The sequence below is a fragment of the Hippoglossus stenolepis genome, chromosome 6 (genome assembly GCF_022539355.2).
Source record: "Hippoglossus stenolepis isolate QCI-W04-F060 chromosome 6, HSTE1.2, whole genome shotgun sequence".
In the NCBI taxonomy this organism is placed as follows: Eukaryota; Metazoa; Chordata; class Actinopteri; order Pleuronectiformes; family Pleuronectidae; genus Hippoglossus; species Hippoglossus stenolepis.
The window spans coordinates 25,590,213-25,603,460 of NC_061488.1; the positions used below are offsets into that span (position 1 = coordinate 25,590,213).

Consider the following 13,248-nt stretch of genomic DNA (forward strand, 5'->3'; position numbering starts at 1 on the left):
TCACTGTAACATCAACTAATCATTGTAGCTGTAATCAGGTGATTATATTGATAAGAATGTGTTTGTTTGTGTGTATAGGGGACCCTTGTACCATCTCGTCTCAGATGGAGCTGGAGGAAGCGTTTCGAATTTACCAGCGAACCAAGAACTCTGGATTGCTGCTGCACGGTGAGCTAGGTCCTAATATTCTGATAACATAAGAATCATTTAAATAACACTTTATTAAAGGCTTTAATTGAGTACATATTTTTCAATGACTGTAATGAGTGTGGAGATGGCTCGACATTATGTTGAACCTTTGGTGAGGACATTAATGTATAAAGAGTGTGCGTGACCTTGAATTCATTGTGTATATTCAAGCTGTTCATTGTGTATCTAAAGCTGTATATTAGTCATGATTGCTGCTAATGTGTGGCTGCATTTGAACTTCTTTAATTTCTGTTGTTCTATTCATTTTATTATAGGGACATTTTAGGCCTGCAGGGTTTTCATTTTCATGACCTGTGTTTTTTTTTCTTAACACTTCTCTTTGGTGAAGACAAACAGCACATTGAAATGCGTTTTCTCTTATTGTGTATCTTTGGCAGTTTTCCCCAGTATCCCGGAGCAGCCTGGCATGTCCTGTCCTGGAGAAGACAGTGAGTAAACCAGCTTTGCTTTCACTATTCCCTTTCTAGGTCTCGCCTCACAGCGAGACCCCTAATGTTATGTGCTTATGGGCAGTCAAGATCCCACACCTTGTATCCAGCAGCATTGTTAAACTTGGTTAAGTGCCTATTTAGAAACAAGGCTTTGTTGTAAGTGGAGTGAGAGCTCTTTGGACTCATAAGCCGTTTTCAGACATAACATGAAAGACTTTCTCCAGAGTTTTCCTTTCCCACGTGAAGAACGCAGATTTTCCGCACAGACGCATTCACAAAACAAACAAATCCTCCGGAGTGGACAGGTGAGGGGTGGTGCTGCAGGCAGAGGCAGGATGCTGCGGAGATCAAGTGTTTTTGTTTACAGCATATCGACACTGGCGTCAGCGCTTATTACCACACACTCTATTGACATCCTCATCCAGAGACATTTGTATTTTATTATTTTTATTATTTTTATTTTTGTATGTTGCTTGTTAAAAACGTTATCAACACACCCACTAGTTTTCCTGAAGAGGATCTCCTGCTGTGTTATTACATCAGCTCCTCTGGACTTTCTGCGGAATTTATACTAGGGGGGCAAACGGAGAAAGTCTGCAGAAACTCCTAAGGCTCTCACTTTGCATTTAGACATACAGCCCCTGTGGAGAAAGTTTGTAAGATCTCTGGAATTCAGTGCATGTCTGAAAGCAGCTATAGATGTGAGACCTTCAGCAGCTCTAGAAGACTCCACTGAGTACCAGCCATCTGTCAGTGATGATTAAAGATTAACTGTGGTCAGTAAATAACACATGCAGGTTTAAGCTGTAAGATGGAATCTTATATAAACTAACAACATGCAGGGCAAAGAGTTATAATAGAAGGGAGCACTTATACATATTTCTTCATACAGGTATGTAGACACAGCTAGACTTAACCTACATTTATCAAATAACAGCACTGCATATTAAACAACTTTTTTCTCTACAGTACATGCATACTACATAAGGCCTGTAAAAATTTAACTCGAAGATTAGTGACTCATTCACATCTACCTAAAACCTGTATCTTCACCCTTGCAACAAAAGTATGGGACGGCAGACCTGCCTGGTTGATCCATCTCAGGGAAACTTAGCAAAAGGGAGGTAGAAGATTAAATGAACTGTTGGGTCTATGTCGGACTTGTGACTCTCTTAAAGTCTCTTTTAAAGCTTATTTATGGATCATATAGTCCAGGTACCAATACGTTCTCTACAGCTTACTTGTAACATGTGATAAATAGTAAATGGTCTGTATTTATACATTGCTTTTTTAGTCTTGACCACTCAAAGCACTACACTTTTCACACACACATTCATACACTGTATCTGTTGGCAGCACTTTATCACTCACCAATCACACACTCCAAGCACAACCATCAGGGGCAACTTTGGGGTTCTTGCCCATTTCGGCATGTTCAGACTGGGATCAGACCGCCGACCATCTGGTATTAAGACTCTATACTTGCTTTGCCACTGCCACATCATGTCATTCTGATTAGCTAAAGTCATTGGGTCTTTACTTTGTTGAACTTTGATGTGTGAATTAAGGCAGCTGACCAAAATCCAACCATCTTGATAGTGCTGACCTTAAGTACTGTATCAGCAGCGATGGACCAACCAGGTGCTGCTCACTATTTTGGGTGATCAGTCACCAAAGATGGATCTTTAGCAAGTTCCTGAAAAAAATTACTATGAATCCACTGGGAGCATGACTCTGTCGAGCAAAATTGTTTGGTAAGAAATGTTCTAATCGAATGGACGGATAGAAACCATCAATGAGTGTTACAAATTGGATGGTTGGACAAGAGTAGAGGTAAGAGGTCACCAAACGTTAGGGTGCGTCCTCTATGAGCTATGAATATCTACTGCCAGTTGGGCCTGAAACGTTAATTTTTCTAAAGTCAACTTTACCAGTGTGAATGTTGTGTTTTTACATATGATTTTGAAGCTGTTATTTTAAGGTTAAAAAAGTTGCATAGTGTTGCTTTAATTCAGACTTAGAAAAAACAGTATCACGTAGTAATATGTTAACTTATTGATAAAACATGTGTGTGTTTGTCTCAACCATCGATTCTCAGCAAACTTGATTCGCCTGGGAGGGCATCCCTAGATAATATAATTCTGGATCTGATCAGACGGGTGTGGGTGACTACACTCCTGCAGCAGAGAACTGTATGCTTGTTCTATGCTGAATACTGCCTGCTGATGTCTCCCAGGGCTGCTGATGGTCATTCTGACTGGCTAACAGCAAAGATCGCTGTCCTGTAGTTCTTTTTCTTTTATTTTCTCTGCCATTCTGGCCAGTGTTTACTGTGTGCCTCTGACCATATTGCTGCTCTGACCTCCTCCAACGCAAATCTTGTAGCTAAGGATTCTGAGATTTAATTAGCAGCATTAACTTTAGGATGTTCATCTGCAAACAGTACTTCTATGCACATGCAGCCCTCCCTCTGGATGAATCTTTAGTCATCTTTGCCATCTTTCTGCCATCTCTCTTCCCCCTACAAATCGCCTACTGACATGTTTGCCACTTTGATATTTTAGCTACAAATTTGCCAAAGTTATCATCACCCTTTAACCCTTCAAACTTTGTGAATCAAACACTTGTTTGACTCAATGGTTATCACTGTGGGTTAACTCAGCACAATGTACACAGGACACAGAGCTTTGATAAAAGCTGTTTTATTGCTGTGCACAGTAAACAACACAAGAATTCCACGCCACAGTGCACCTTGCTGCTCTGGTGCACGGTTCCCCTGTCTCTGATCTGATCTCCATGGATCTACATTTCAGTCCTGTAGCTCTACTCTGTCTCTGTCTCCCTGTGGCAGCTCTGGCACATTTAAACAGGGTAGTGATGAGCTAACTTGACTCCTTTGCTAATCACCCCCCTGCTGCAGCTGGAGGTGCTCAGCTGAGTCACCTCCACCCTCACAGACTCATATTTCAGGGCAGGTGCGTGATGTAGCTGCGTTACCTATCACATTTTGTAACCCGTCTCTGTCGGCAAGATGCTTTGTCTGGTTGATGTGTGGACTTCTTTATTTGTGTAGGTTTTAAACATCTTTTACAGACAGGCTTTTTGGTGTCTGTGGGTGTTCCCTGACTGTTGACCAACAGTCTGTATTTATATAGCACATTTCTTGTCTTGATGACCACTTAAAGTGCTTTAAACTCCAGTCTAGCCATTTACCATTTTACACACACCTACATACAGCTTATTTCTATCACAAATCACTCATACAATATGGGGTCCAGTATTTTGAGGAAGGACACCTTAGCCAAAGTGGGGGAGACTAGGATCGAACCAGCGACCTGCTCTTCCTCCTGAGTCACCTATTTGTTACAATGAACTGTTGGCCCGCCAGCTATGCCCGCAGGAAGTGGAATCAGAGTGCTGCACACAAAAGCACACACACGCACACACACACACACACACATTTGAACATATATCTTAGTGAGGACACTCATTGACATAATGCATTCCCTGGCCCCTTACCCTAACCTTAACTATCAAATCTAAATGTCCAAACCATGTTTTAAGTCTAAATGTCCTCTGATATCCTCCTCGGAGCCACGTACGCAGGCACACACTGGAAACACCACAAACACTGCACACAAGCTCTCACCCAATAGGGCATGCAAGGGATGCACGTTAGCATTGCTACATCTGATAGCATCGCTACTTCCGGTAGTGGACTTTTAGGCTTAAAACACTGTGTAAATGACCCTGTTTCGAATCCAATTTGAATCTTGGGGCTTCCTGACACTCGGATGACACCACACGAGCAGTATTTCTTTCTGTTGTTTTATTACATCTGAAAAAGGACTCACTAGTTACTTAATTTGTTTTGGATTTGGCTAAAACGCTGTTTACCCCTAAAACTCCATAAGTGTTTTGTGGACTCAAACACTTCACCCACCCCTCCATCTGCATAGAACTGAGTAGATAATGAGTGAATTTTCACTTTTCAGCTGCAAAAAAGAAAAGAAAGACATTGTCTGTGCTCGTTCCTTCAATTAAAAAGTGGCAGTGAGTCTAACGAAAATGCAATGCTACCGAGCGGACCAATCACAGCTCTTGCAGTCTGTGTCATCTCGTCGCGTAGTTCAATTTTTGGGGAGGTGCATGTCAGTGTAGGGTACACATCTATGTGTAGGCTACGGCGTATAGCTTCGACGCAGAAGCATGAATTGCCTTTCCCCTTACCCTAACCTGAACCTAATTCTAACCCTATCCCTAAAACCAAGTCTTAACCCTCAAACAGCCCTTTGAATTTGTGATGACCAGCCAAAATGCCCTCACAACGTCAAAATATCCTCACAATAATGGTATTGCACTAAAATTGGCCCTCATAACAATACATAGACATGCGCACGCGACACACACACACACACACACACACACACACACACACACACACACACACACACACACACACACACACACACACACACACACACACACACACACACACACACACACTGTTGTACATCGTCACAAATATCAGTTTGTTGATCATTGATTAGTTTTGTATTTTGTGCCATTTTGGGTACTAAAAAGATTGTGGTTAAACTGTAATATCTGTTGTTGCGTAATGTGGTGGTCACATCTCTCTCTCATGTACTCCCATGTTGTTTGCTTCACTCCCTGACTGTCTATTTGAGGTGTCAGCATGTTTCAGCAATTTTTGGATTGCACTGTGTGTGTGTGTGTGTGTGTGTGTGTGTGTGTGTGTGTGTGTGTGTGTGTTTGTGTGTGTGTGTGTGTGTGTTTGTGTGTGTGTGTGTGTGTGTGAGAGAGAGAGAGAGAGAGAGAGGGATTGGAGGGGTAGTCCTGTGCTTTTTTTCCCAGATACAAACCACTGGTTTGCTTTGAGAAGAGCAGAGTGTGACTGTCATTCTGTTGGTAGGTAATGATGGATACACACTTGTACAGTGTTACACGCATACACACACATACACACACACACACACGCATACACACACACACACACCGAACACACACACACACACACACACACACACACACACTTGTTGTTGATGAATATGAATGCAGAGAGGTGAAAGGATAGAGCTGTTCTTTTGAGAGATGACGAGGGGAGGACGGACGGTGACATTGTTTCTCATTCATGTTTAGAAAGTGTCAGTTTTTCAAGGTTGACTCTGCAATCATATCTCCTGATGAAGCATGCAGCAGTTTATACTTTGTGTCGATACTGAAACACTGAAGGCTCGGTTCACCCTAATCACCACAAACAACATTTCTTATTTCTCCTAGTTTTGGTGCTCTTGGTTTATTGGTTTATTGGTTTAAATTGTCTTCCACTGAGACTCGTTTGAGCCATCAAAATACAGCGCAGGAGCATTTTGCTTTTGGCAAAATATATTGCTGTAACCGGGACAGTGGTTTATGCTGGGAAGTGTACAAAGCGGATTGTTATTGATATTTATTATTTGAGGATACTAGTGGGAAGCCTGTTCAAAACCTGCCTGTTTGTAATGTTCTGTTCGTACTGTGTTAATGCTCTGGAGCTACTTCAGAATTATTCCTTGTCATTAGTGAGTCCTCCTCAAACATTTCTACAATATACTGTCACTTTTTATTGTTTGTGTGCTGGACTTTGATTTCATCCTACCTGGTTTATCTGCAATGACGATTGTCAGTGACTTTAATAATAATAATAATAATAATAATAATAATAATAATAATAATAATAATAATAATGAAAGTGAATTTGCTTTATTACTATTCATGTCTGTGGTTTATATCAGTTTGAATGATTTACCTAATAGGTATTAGTTTTTTCATACATTGCATGTCGGCTATTTCAGAGGTGTCTTAAGCAGCCGACACAATCTTCAGATCTTGTTTACCACTGCTGTAGTATATCAGAGGATGAAGAAGACTAAGTCCATGAACTGACTGTTAGCACACTGTCCTGCCTGCACTGACTGCTACAGAGTACTGGTTGCCTGTTTAATCGATTTTCATTCATATTGAACATATCCCATAACATGCAGTCGATCAGAACGGTTCGTGAAATATGCACACATACAGACAGACAAAGAGAAAGAAAGACATTTGAGGAATTATTAGGTCGATTAGAGAAATTAGTAAAGGAGCCTTGTTGCTGCTGGTGGAGCTGCTGGAACCAGACAAATTATTATGTAAAGAACTATCACAAAGCGTAATGATGTGGAACAAGATCCTGAAATAACATGGGAAGAGGGTACTATGATGAAACAACAGACATACAGACCAGCTATACATTTTGTCCATGGGATTACTGCAGTTTATATGTCAGCATTGTTATCAGTGTACCATGTCCATGTGTTAGCTTATTGTGTTAGCATCCTGATAATTGTTAATTAGAACTAAACAGGAATCATCCTTTACAATTCATGATGAACATGGCTGACAATAATGTACCAGATCCATGCCAAAGTTGGTGGGTAGGATTCATCCTCTGGGGGCTGCGGCTATCTGTGCCACATTTAATGGAAATAAAGAAAGTAGTGGAGCAACACTAAAGACACATTGGCAGTGATTTCTCTATCAGCTTATCACCTACAGCTCTCTTGTAGAAGGACCTCACTGTTTTTATGTGCCAAGAAGTAATCTGTCTTTGTTCTGTGCTGCCACAGTGAAATTGATGTGACCAAAATAAAAACAGAAAAGTTTTATTGACTCAGGAAGAAGCTCAGCGTTAAAGCGACTGAGGTCATGAAAGATAGAGCTGTCAACAAGTCACCCCGACAAAGCATCTTGTGTTTTCAGGCTTAGAGTGTGAGTAGAGTGTGTGTATATGCATGTGCGTGTCTTTGGTTCTGTGTATATCTTTGTGAGGAACATTGTGAGTGTTTAAGGGTTAAGACTTCATTTTTGGGTTAGGTTTAAGTTAGAGTAAGGGATTTAGTTGTGATGGTTAAGGTTAGGATGGGGGGCTAGGGAAGGCCTTATACCAATGAGTTGTGTGTGTGTGTGCATGCAAGCCTGCCTTCCTGTGCATGTGGACACAGAATGATGGATGATGGAAGTGTTAAAATCCTGGATGATGCGCTCAGTGGATGGAGGCTGCCCTGCATTGAACTGGATTCTCTGGCAGAGCTGCCACCCCCCATCCCCATCCCCATCACCAAGCCCCGCCCACCCAACCACAGCCCCACCCTCCTTCTTCTGCCCAGCATCCCCCTCTCTCTCTATCTCTCTCTCTCAGCTGTGTGGCACCGCTGTCTCTCCAGGGAGGAGCCTACAACGCTGCTGCATCACACAAGACACACAGGCGGGTGAGGGGCATAGTATGAAAGTGAACTAGAGGAGACTAGCGTTGTACCGTGCATATATCGGCTTTTAAGATACAAGGCAGACACTCCATTTTTTCCCCTTTCATTCTTCTATTTTTGGCTTTGCCTGCCATGGCAAAAAACTGAGAGATACGACTAGTTCTAGGCAGAGCGAGGGACAGGCTGACAGAGAGATAGAGAGAGAATTAAACCTTGAGAAAAGCTAAGCAACTCTATCAGCTGTGAGGAGAGAGAGGGGGAGAAAGGGCAAGTGAGAGAGCGACGAGGAGGGAGGAAATAATTAAATAAATCCCAGGGAGGAGAGAGAGAAAAAGGGAGGGATCGTCAGAGAGAGGGAGAGGAGGGGATGTAGCAGTGTGTATCCTCGCCGGCTTACCACACATACACACATACACACATACACACACACATGTACACATACACACACGCACACTTAGCCTGGATAATGTGCTGAAAGAGGTGGAGAGAGAGGAAGAAGGCAAACCGGTGAGCTATCTTTCTTTGCATCCATCCATCCATCCATCAATTTTTTCATCAATCTGTCTGTTTTTCCACGCCATACCCAGAGACAATGGATTTAGGCGAGTGTGTCCTTGCCTTGATTGCTGTTTGTGTGTGTGTGTGTGTGGGAAATCCATCTGCCCCCATGATTAGGTTGTGTGATTGATTCATGCCTTATCGCCCATCGTGTCACGCACTGCAGGCAGGGATTGTGTGCATGCAACCTGCTAGCTCTGTTAGCATGGACGGTGGCTGCTCCCAGCTGGCTTCCTTCACTGTATTGTGGTTCTGTCGGTTTGGCAGTCCACTCAGAGGCTGCACCTGCCAACCAGTGCGACATGGTGTCGGCGTGCATGCGTGATAGTGTTTGTGTGTGCAATGGCTTTATTGTTAAGGAGGAGTTGGATTTCACCATTATATCAGGCTGGCACTGGTCTTAAATTCAGATGTGTGGTAGCTTCTGGCGTAATGGCTTGAATGCAGGTTGATGGCACATGAGAACACTGCTCATACTGGAGCATCAATAGACTGTAGTGGTCTAAATGCATGACATGAATACATTTCTGTTGGAGAACTTTGTGCTTTCCATACAACAATGCTATTGTGACAAAATAGTAGTGATCGCCATTTTAATAAAAAAATATCAATGTTAAGATTGACCTTCAAAAACCTCTTTGTGCTGCATTAATTGTACCAAAAACATTCTCTCTGTCTTTGTTAGTCAGACATACATACACATCATGTGTGTGTGCGTGCGTGCATTTTTTTGTGTGTGTGTGCGTGTGTGTGTAGGTTTCAGGGGATTGCTTACCTGGTGGCTGTGCTCATTTCTCCTGAAGAGAGGCTGAAGGAACAAAGAGTATAAAAATGCATGTCATTTCTTCTTCTCTCTGTATGAGAGAGAGACAAGGGAGTCTAGCATAGTTGTGTATGTGTTAGAAACGTCTGAAGGTGGCAATTTTACATACCATTATCAATTTACTTGTCATGGTTAGTACTACTCAGTCTGTGATACCGACTGCAGTCCTCTGTGGTTCTAGAGGAGCTTTCTCAGATCTGAGTAAATAACCATGGTGGTTTCATCAGGGTTTTCACAAACTGGGTTCAGAGACAACACTTTTTTAACAGAATTCCTCTGGTGTGCTCGATGTTTGAAAGACGTGCATGTTCACCAGGCAATGACCCTTTATCAAGACTATCAAACTGCATTGTGGGAAATGTAGGATTAACTGTTTTTGGAGCTTGGCCCATACCAGGGACAAAGAATAAAAATATCTTCTCCAGTGATCAATTGACCATTTTTTTCTTGTGATTTTCTGAGGTTTAAATAATTTCAGTACTAAATTGCAGGGGGATCATTTTAATGGGTCAAGTCAGTTTTCAGTCTGTAGGACAATGACAAAGGCAGTTTGTCTACTTGTACTATAGATTTCCATCTGCAGTGATGTGTGATGATTTTCCTCTTGAAACAATAGAGTGTTTTTCTCTGCCTAGGTTAGAGCTAGCAGCCATGATACTGACCAAATGACTGAATTGCCAAAGCATTTGATTTCATTCATTCAGCCTGACACTGTGCTCATGTCAGCTGGTTTCTGTTTAGGGGAGGTGTTTTGTTTTGCTGTAGCCAGTCAATAGCAAATGGCACATCAGTCCTGCCAATACCATTTTCATTTGACACAGAAGCTGCAGTATCTTCTACTTAGAGCCGTTATTTTTATATTTTTCTCATTGATCGAAGAAACCTGCCAATTGTACAGTTGTTACTTCAATAAGGCCACTTACATCTGGAAGGAAAGTTCATGTGAATAGATGGAGCTCATTTGTCTTAATGTTCTACTTCTTCCAGGAAATAAGTCTGGTGTCCATCTGGAAAGATTTCAGTTTTATGCCCCAACACCAGACTGAGTGCTCATCCTTCAAAGCTCTCCCATGATTCATTGTCCTGGTGACACTTTATGAATTGCTACAGTGTATTCCTCTGATGCTGGTGTGGCAGTAATAGCTCATCCCTGTTTACTGACCCTGACAGTTTATTTGCCTAAAATGACAAGGCACTCCAGCATCCGGGGTTTTTGTCCTTGGCCTGTTCTCTGCAGTGCTGGGAGGTAGTCACCGAGCTGGAGTATTACATCTCAGAGACTGTCTCTGGTTTTGGACCATTATGGTTTTGAGCTGTAGTGACCATGCTTTGTACAATCTGAGTCATCCTGCATATTGATCCCCACACTGTTTCCCACTATTTATGAGCCGCTGCTGCTGTTTGTGTGTGTCTGATTGGAAGGTTTTTCCTGTGAGTCAGTTTTGCTGACTGGTCCCTGACCTATTAATAGCACTTTATAGATAATGCTCAGTTGAACCACTCGGTCTGCAATGCAGTTATTGATATGTAATACTACATAATGACCCATCAGCTCCTGTTAGTGGATGTGACCGTGTATATCAGTGCTTATCAGCAGCTGCAGCTCTCGTCTGGTTTTCTGCTGTGCTTTGAGAGGGCCCATGGGGACTACATTATGGAGTCAGTCTACAAGTGGTTAAACTGGTTAACTAGAGACCAGCTGACTAAATTGACTGCTGCCTTCAATGTCTAGATGAAAGTGTAAAAAACATCTATTCCCGAATTTTGACTATTGCAGCACTATGCTTTCAAATACATACACTCCCATCCTCAAAGCATGTCCACTCATTCCTCTCCAAGTGGAAAATTTGTGTAAAGCATGTGCAACAAGACAGGTACAAAATGAAAAGCTCTGTATTTGTCACAGCTGTTACATCTTTCAGAGAGTTATTGAGACTGACCTCTGTCATGGCTGGAAGACAAAAGAGAGGTTCACTGAACACATCAGATGATGTTCAAGTTATAAATTGGCATTTTGGACACAACACTGCTAAGCTCAGTAGTACAGATGAAGGTGGTTAATTGTATGTGCTTCTGTGGACCATAAATGGATGAGCACGAGTTGGTATGGATCTTATGCACTGTCACCTCAAGAAACTGAAATACTAAAATTGATTTATGTCAGTCCAATTTAGTCTTGTTAAATCATGACCCTAGGTTGTCGTCATGCTGTATTGCTATGATGCATCATAGTAGGAAAGTCTGCTCACTCCTGGCACACTGGGATTACGTAACCCATCAGTCCTGGCTTGGAACCAGAGATGGAGAAGCTACTTTGAAAATCCAATTTCAGCCCACTCATTACTTGCTTTAAATTGTAGCCAGTGATGTAATCACCGGGATGCCTCCACTCAAAGATATAATCTGATTGTCAGTTGTGGATTAATTTACTTCCACAATACCACAAAATAAAATGAATACAGAAACCACTTTTTCAATATCTACCAACGGTCAGTGCCATCTTTTCAAGTGATCTGAAAACTGCCTGACCAGTATTAACTACTCAGAGTGTATGCATAGAGTCAGGATTTATCAGACACAAATATCAAACCTTGGGGAACTGTCAAGTTAAGACCAGAAGGACAATTGTACATCTTTTATTTGTTGGGCTCCTCATCACATTCTGAAATAAAATAATAGATCAGATGTTACAAAAATGAATCACCAATCATCTGGCCAATGAGAATTTGGTTGGACAAGAGCAAATTGACAAACAATTAGAACTACAGCCCTAACAATATGGATAAACCGTTAGTTTGTTGACAACCTGTCGGATCCTCAGACGTCTTCTGTTATAGCAATGTCACCATGGTTCCAGATTTCAGAAATAATTTTGAGTGCAATATTATCATAGCCTATAGAAGGATCACGACAACTAGAGAAATAAGGCCCAAGCTATCCTTAATTCAAGCAGAAGACCCTATTCACAGAGGCTCCAGGTGAGCGTATAGCTTCAGTGGTAAGACAATGCTCCCTTTTATAAATTGTATAAGAGAAGCAGTAAACACAGATGAGTCAGGGGAGACTTCAAGGAGTAATATAAAAACACCTCTGACCCCCATGGTAATGACTTCTGCTTCCTTTCATAGTCCCTGCACTCATTTACTCACTCTCACTATTCAATAGAACAAGTGGCTTTTTGATGTCGTCTTGGGTGGCAGCTGTACACTCCTGCTGTTCATTTTGACTCTGCCTTTTCTTGTGTTGATCCTCTGACACCCACACAGATCCACTATGGGATCTATGATGCAGGAGCCAACAGTGTACACTAGTGTCTTACAAATCAAGAGAGGACCAGAGAGAGGGTGCTCTTATTTATGAACTCCCACCTGCCATGGGTGGAGTTTGTCTTCATGGGGTATGCTGCCTCTCCTAAAATTGGGGTGTATATGAGACTATTACCAATAAGCAAAACAAAAACAGACACAAAATCAGTAAGAACATTTAAAAAATGACTAGTCAAGTCAAGAATGTCTACCCTACTGTATGAGTGTAGACTTCATATGCAATTAAAATGTATGTGCCGAATCTGTTGGAAGATTCTGGTCTGTGTTGTTTTATATAGGTTCTATGTACCACTCAGGTAGACACACTAAATATCATTTGACTTCTGTGCAATGACAATAAAGGCATTCTATTCTATTATGGTTACCAACAGCTGTTTATTTATGATATTCAGTTCAAATACGTATTTGATCATTTTCAAATCTAAATCTTTTGTACAGTATCAGTGGCACCAAACCCATCTTTAAACAATGTGGTGCTAAAATAGAAAATAATCAATTGGGGTTAATGGTGTCTTATAGACAGAGTGAGTGCAGCAGTGCAGCATTAATTTACTTTTTACGTGCAGGGGCCATCAGCTGCATCTGTAACAATA

At 41.7% G+C, this 13,248-nt stretch overlaps 1 protein-coding gene across 2 annotated transcripts in view; it reads left to right on the forward strand.

Moving 5' to 3' along the window:
• prkcz (protein kinase C, zeta) overlaps positions 1-13,248 on the forward strand; it is a 135,447-nt gene that overhangs the window by 14,349 nt on the left and 107,850 nt on the right. For both annotated transcript variants that reach the window (XM_035160068.2, XM_035160069.2), the window contains exons 3-4: positions 79-168; positions 588-638. In XM_035160068.2, the coding sequence (XP_035015959.1) occupies positions 79-168; positions 588-638 (141 nt within the window). The remainder of the gene's footprint in view (positions 1-78; positions 169-587; positions 639-13,248) is intronic.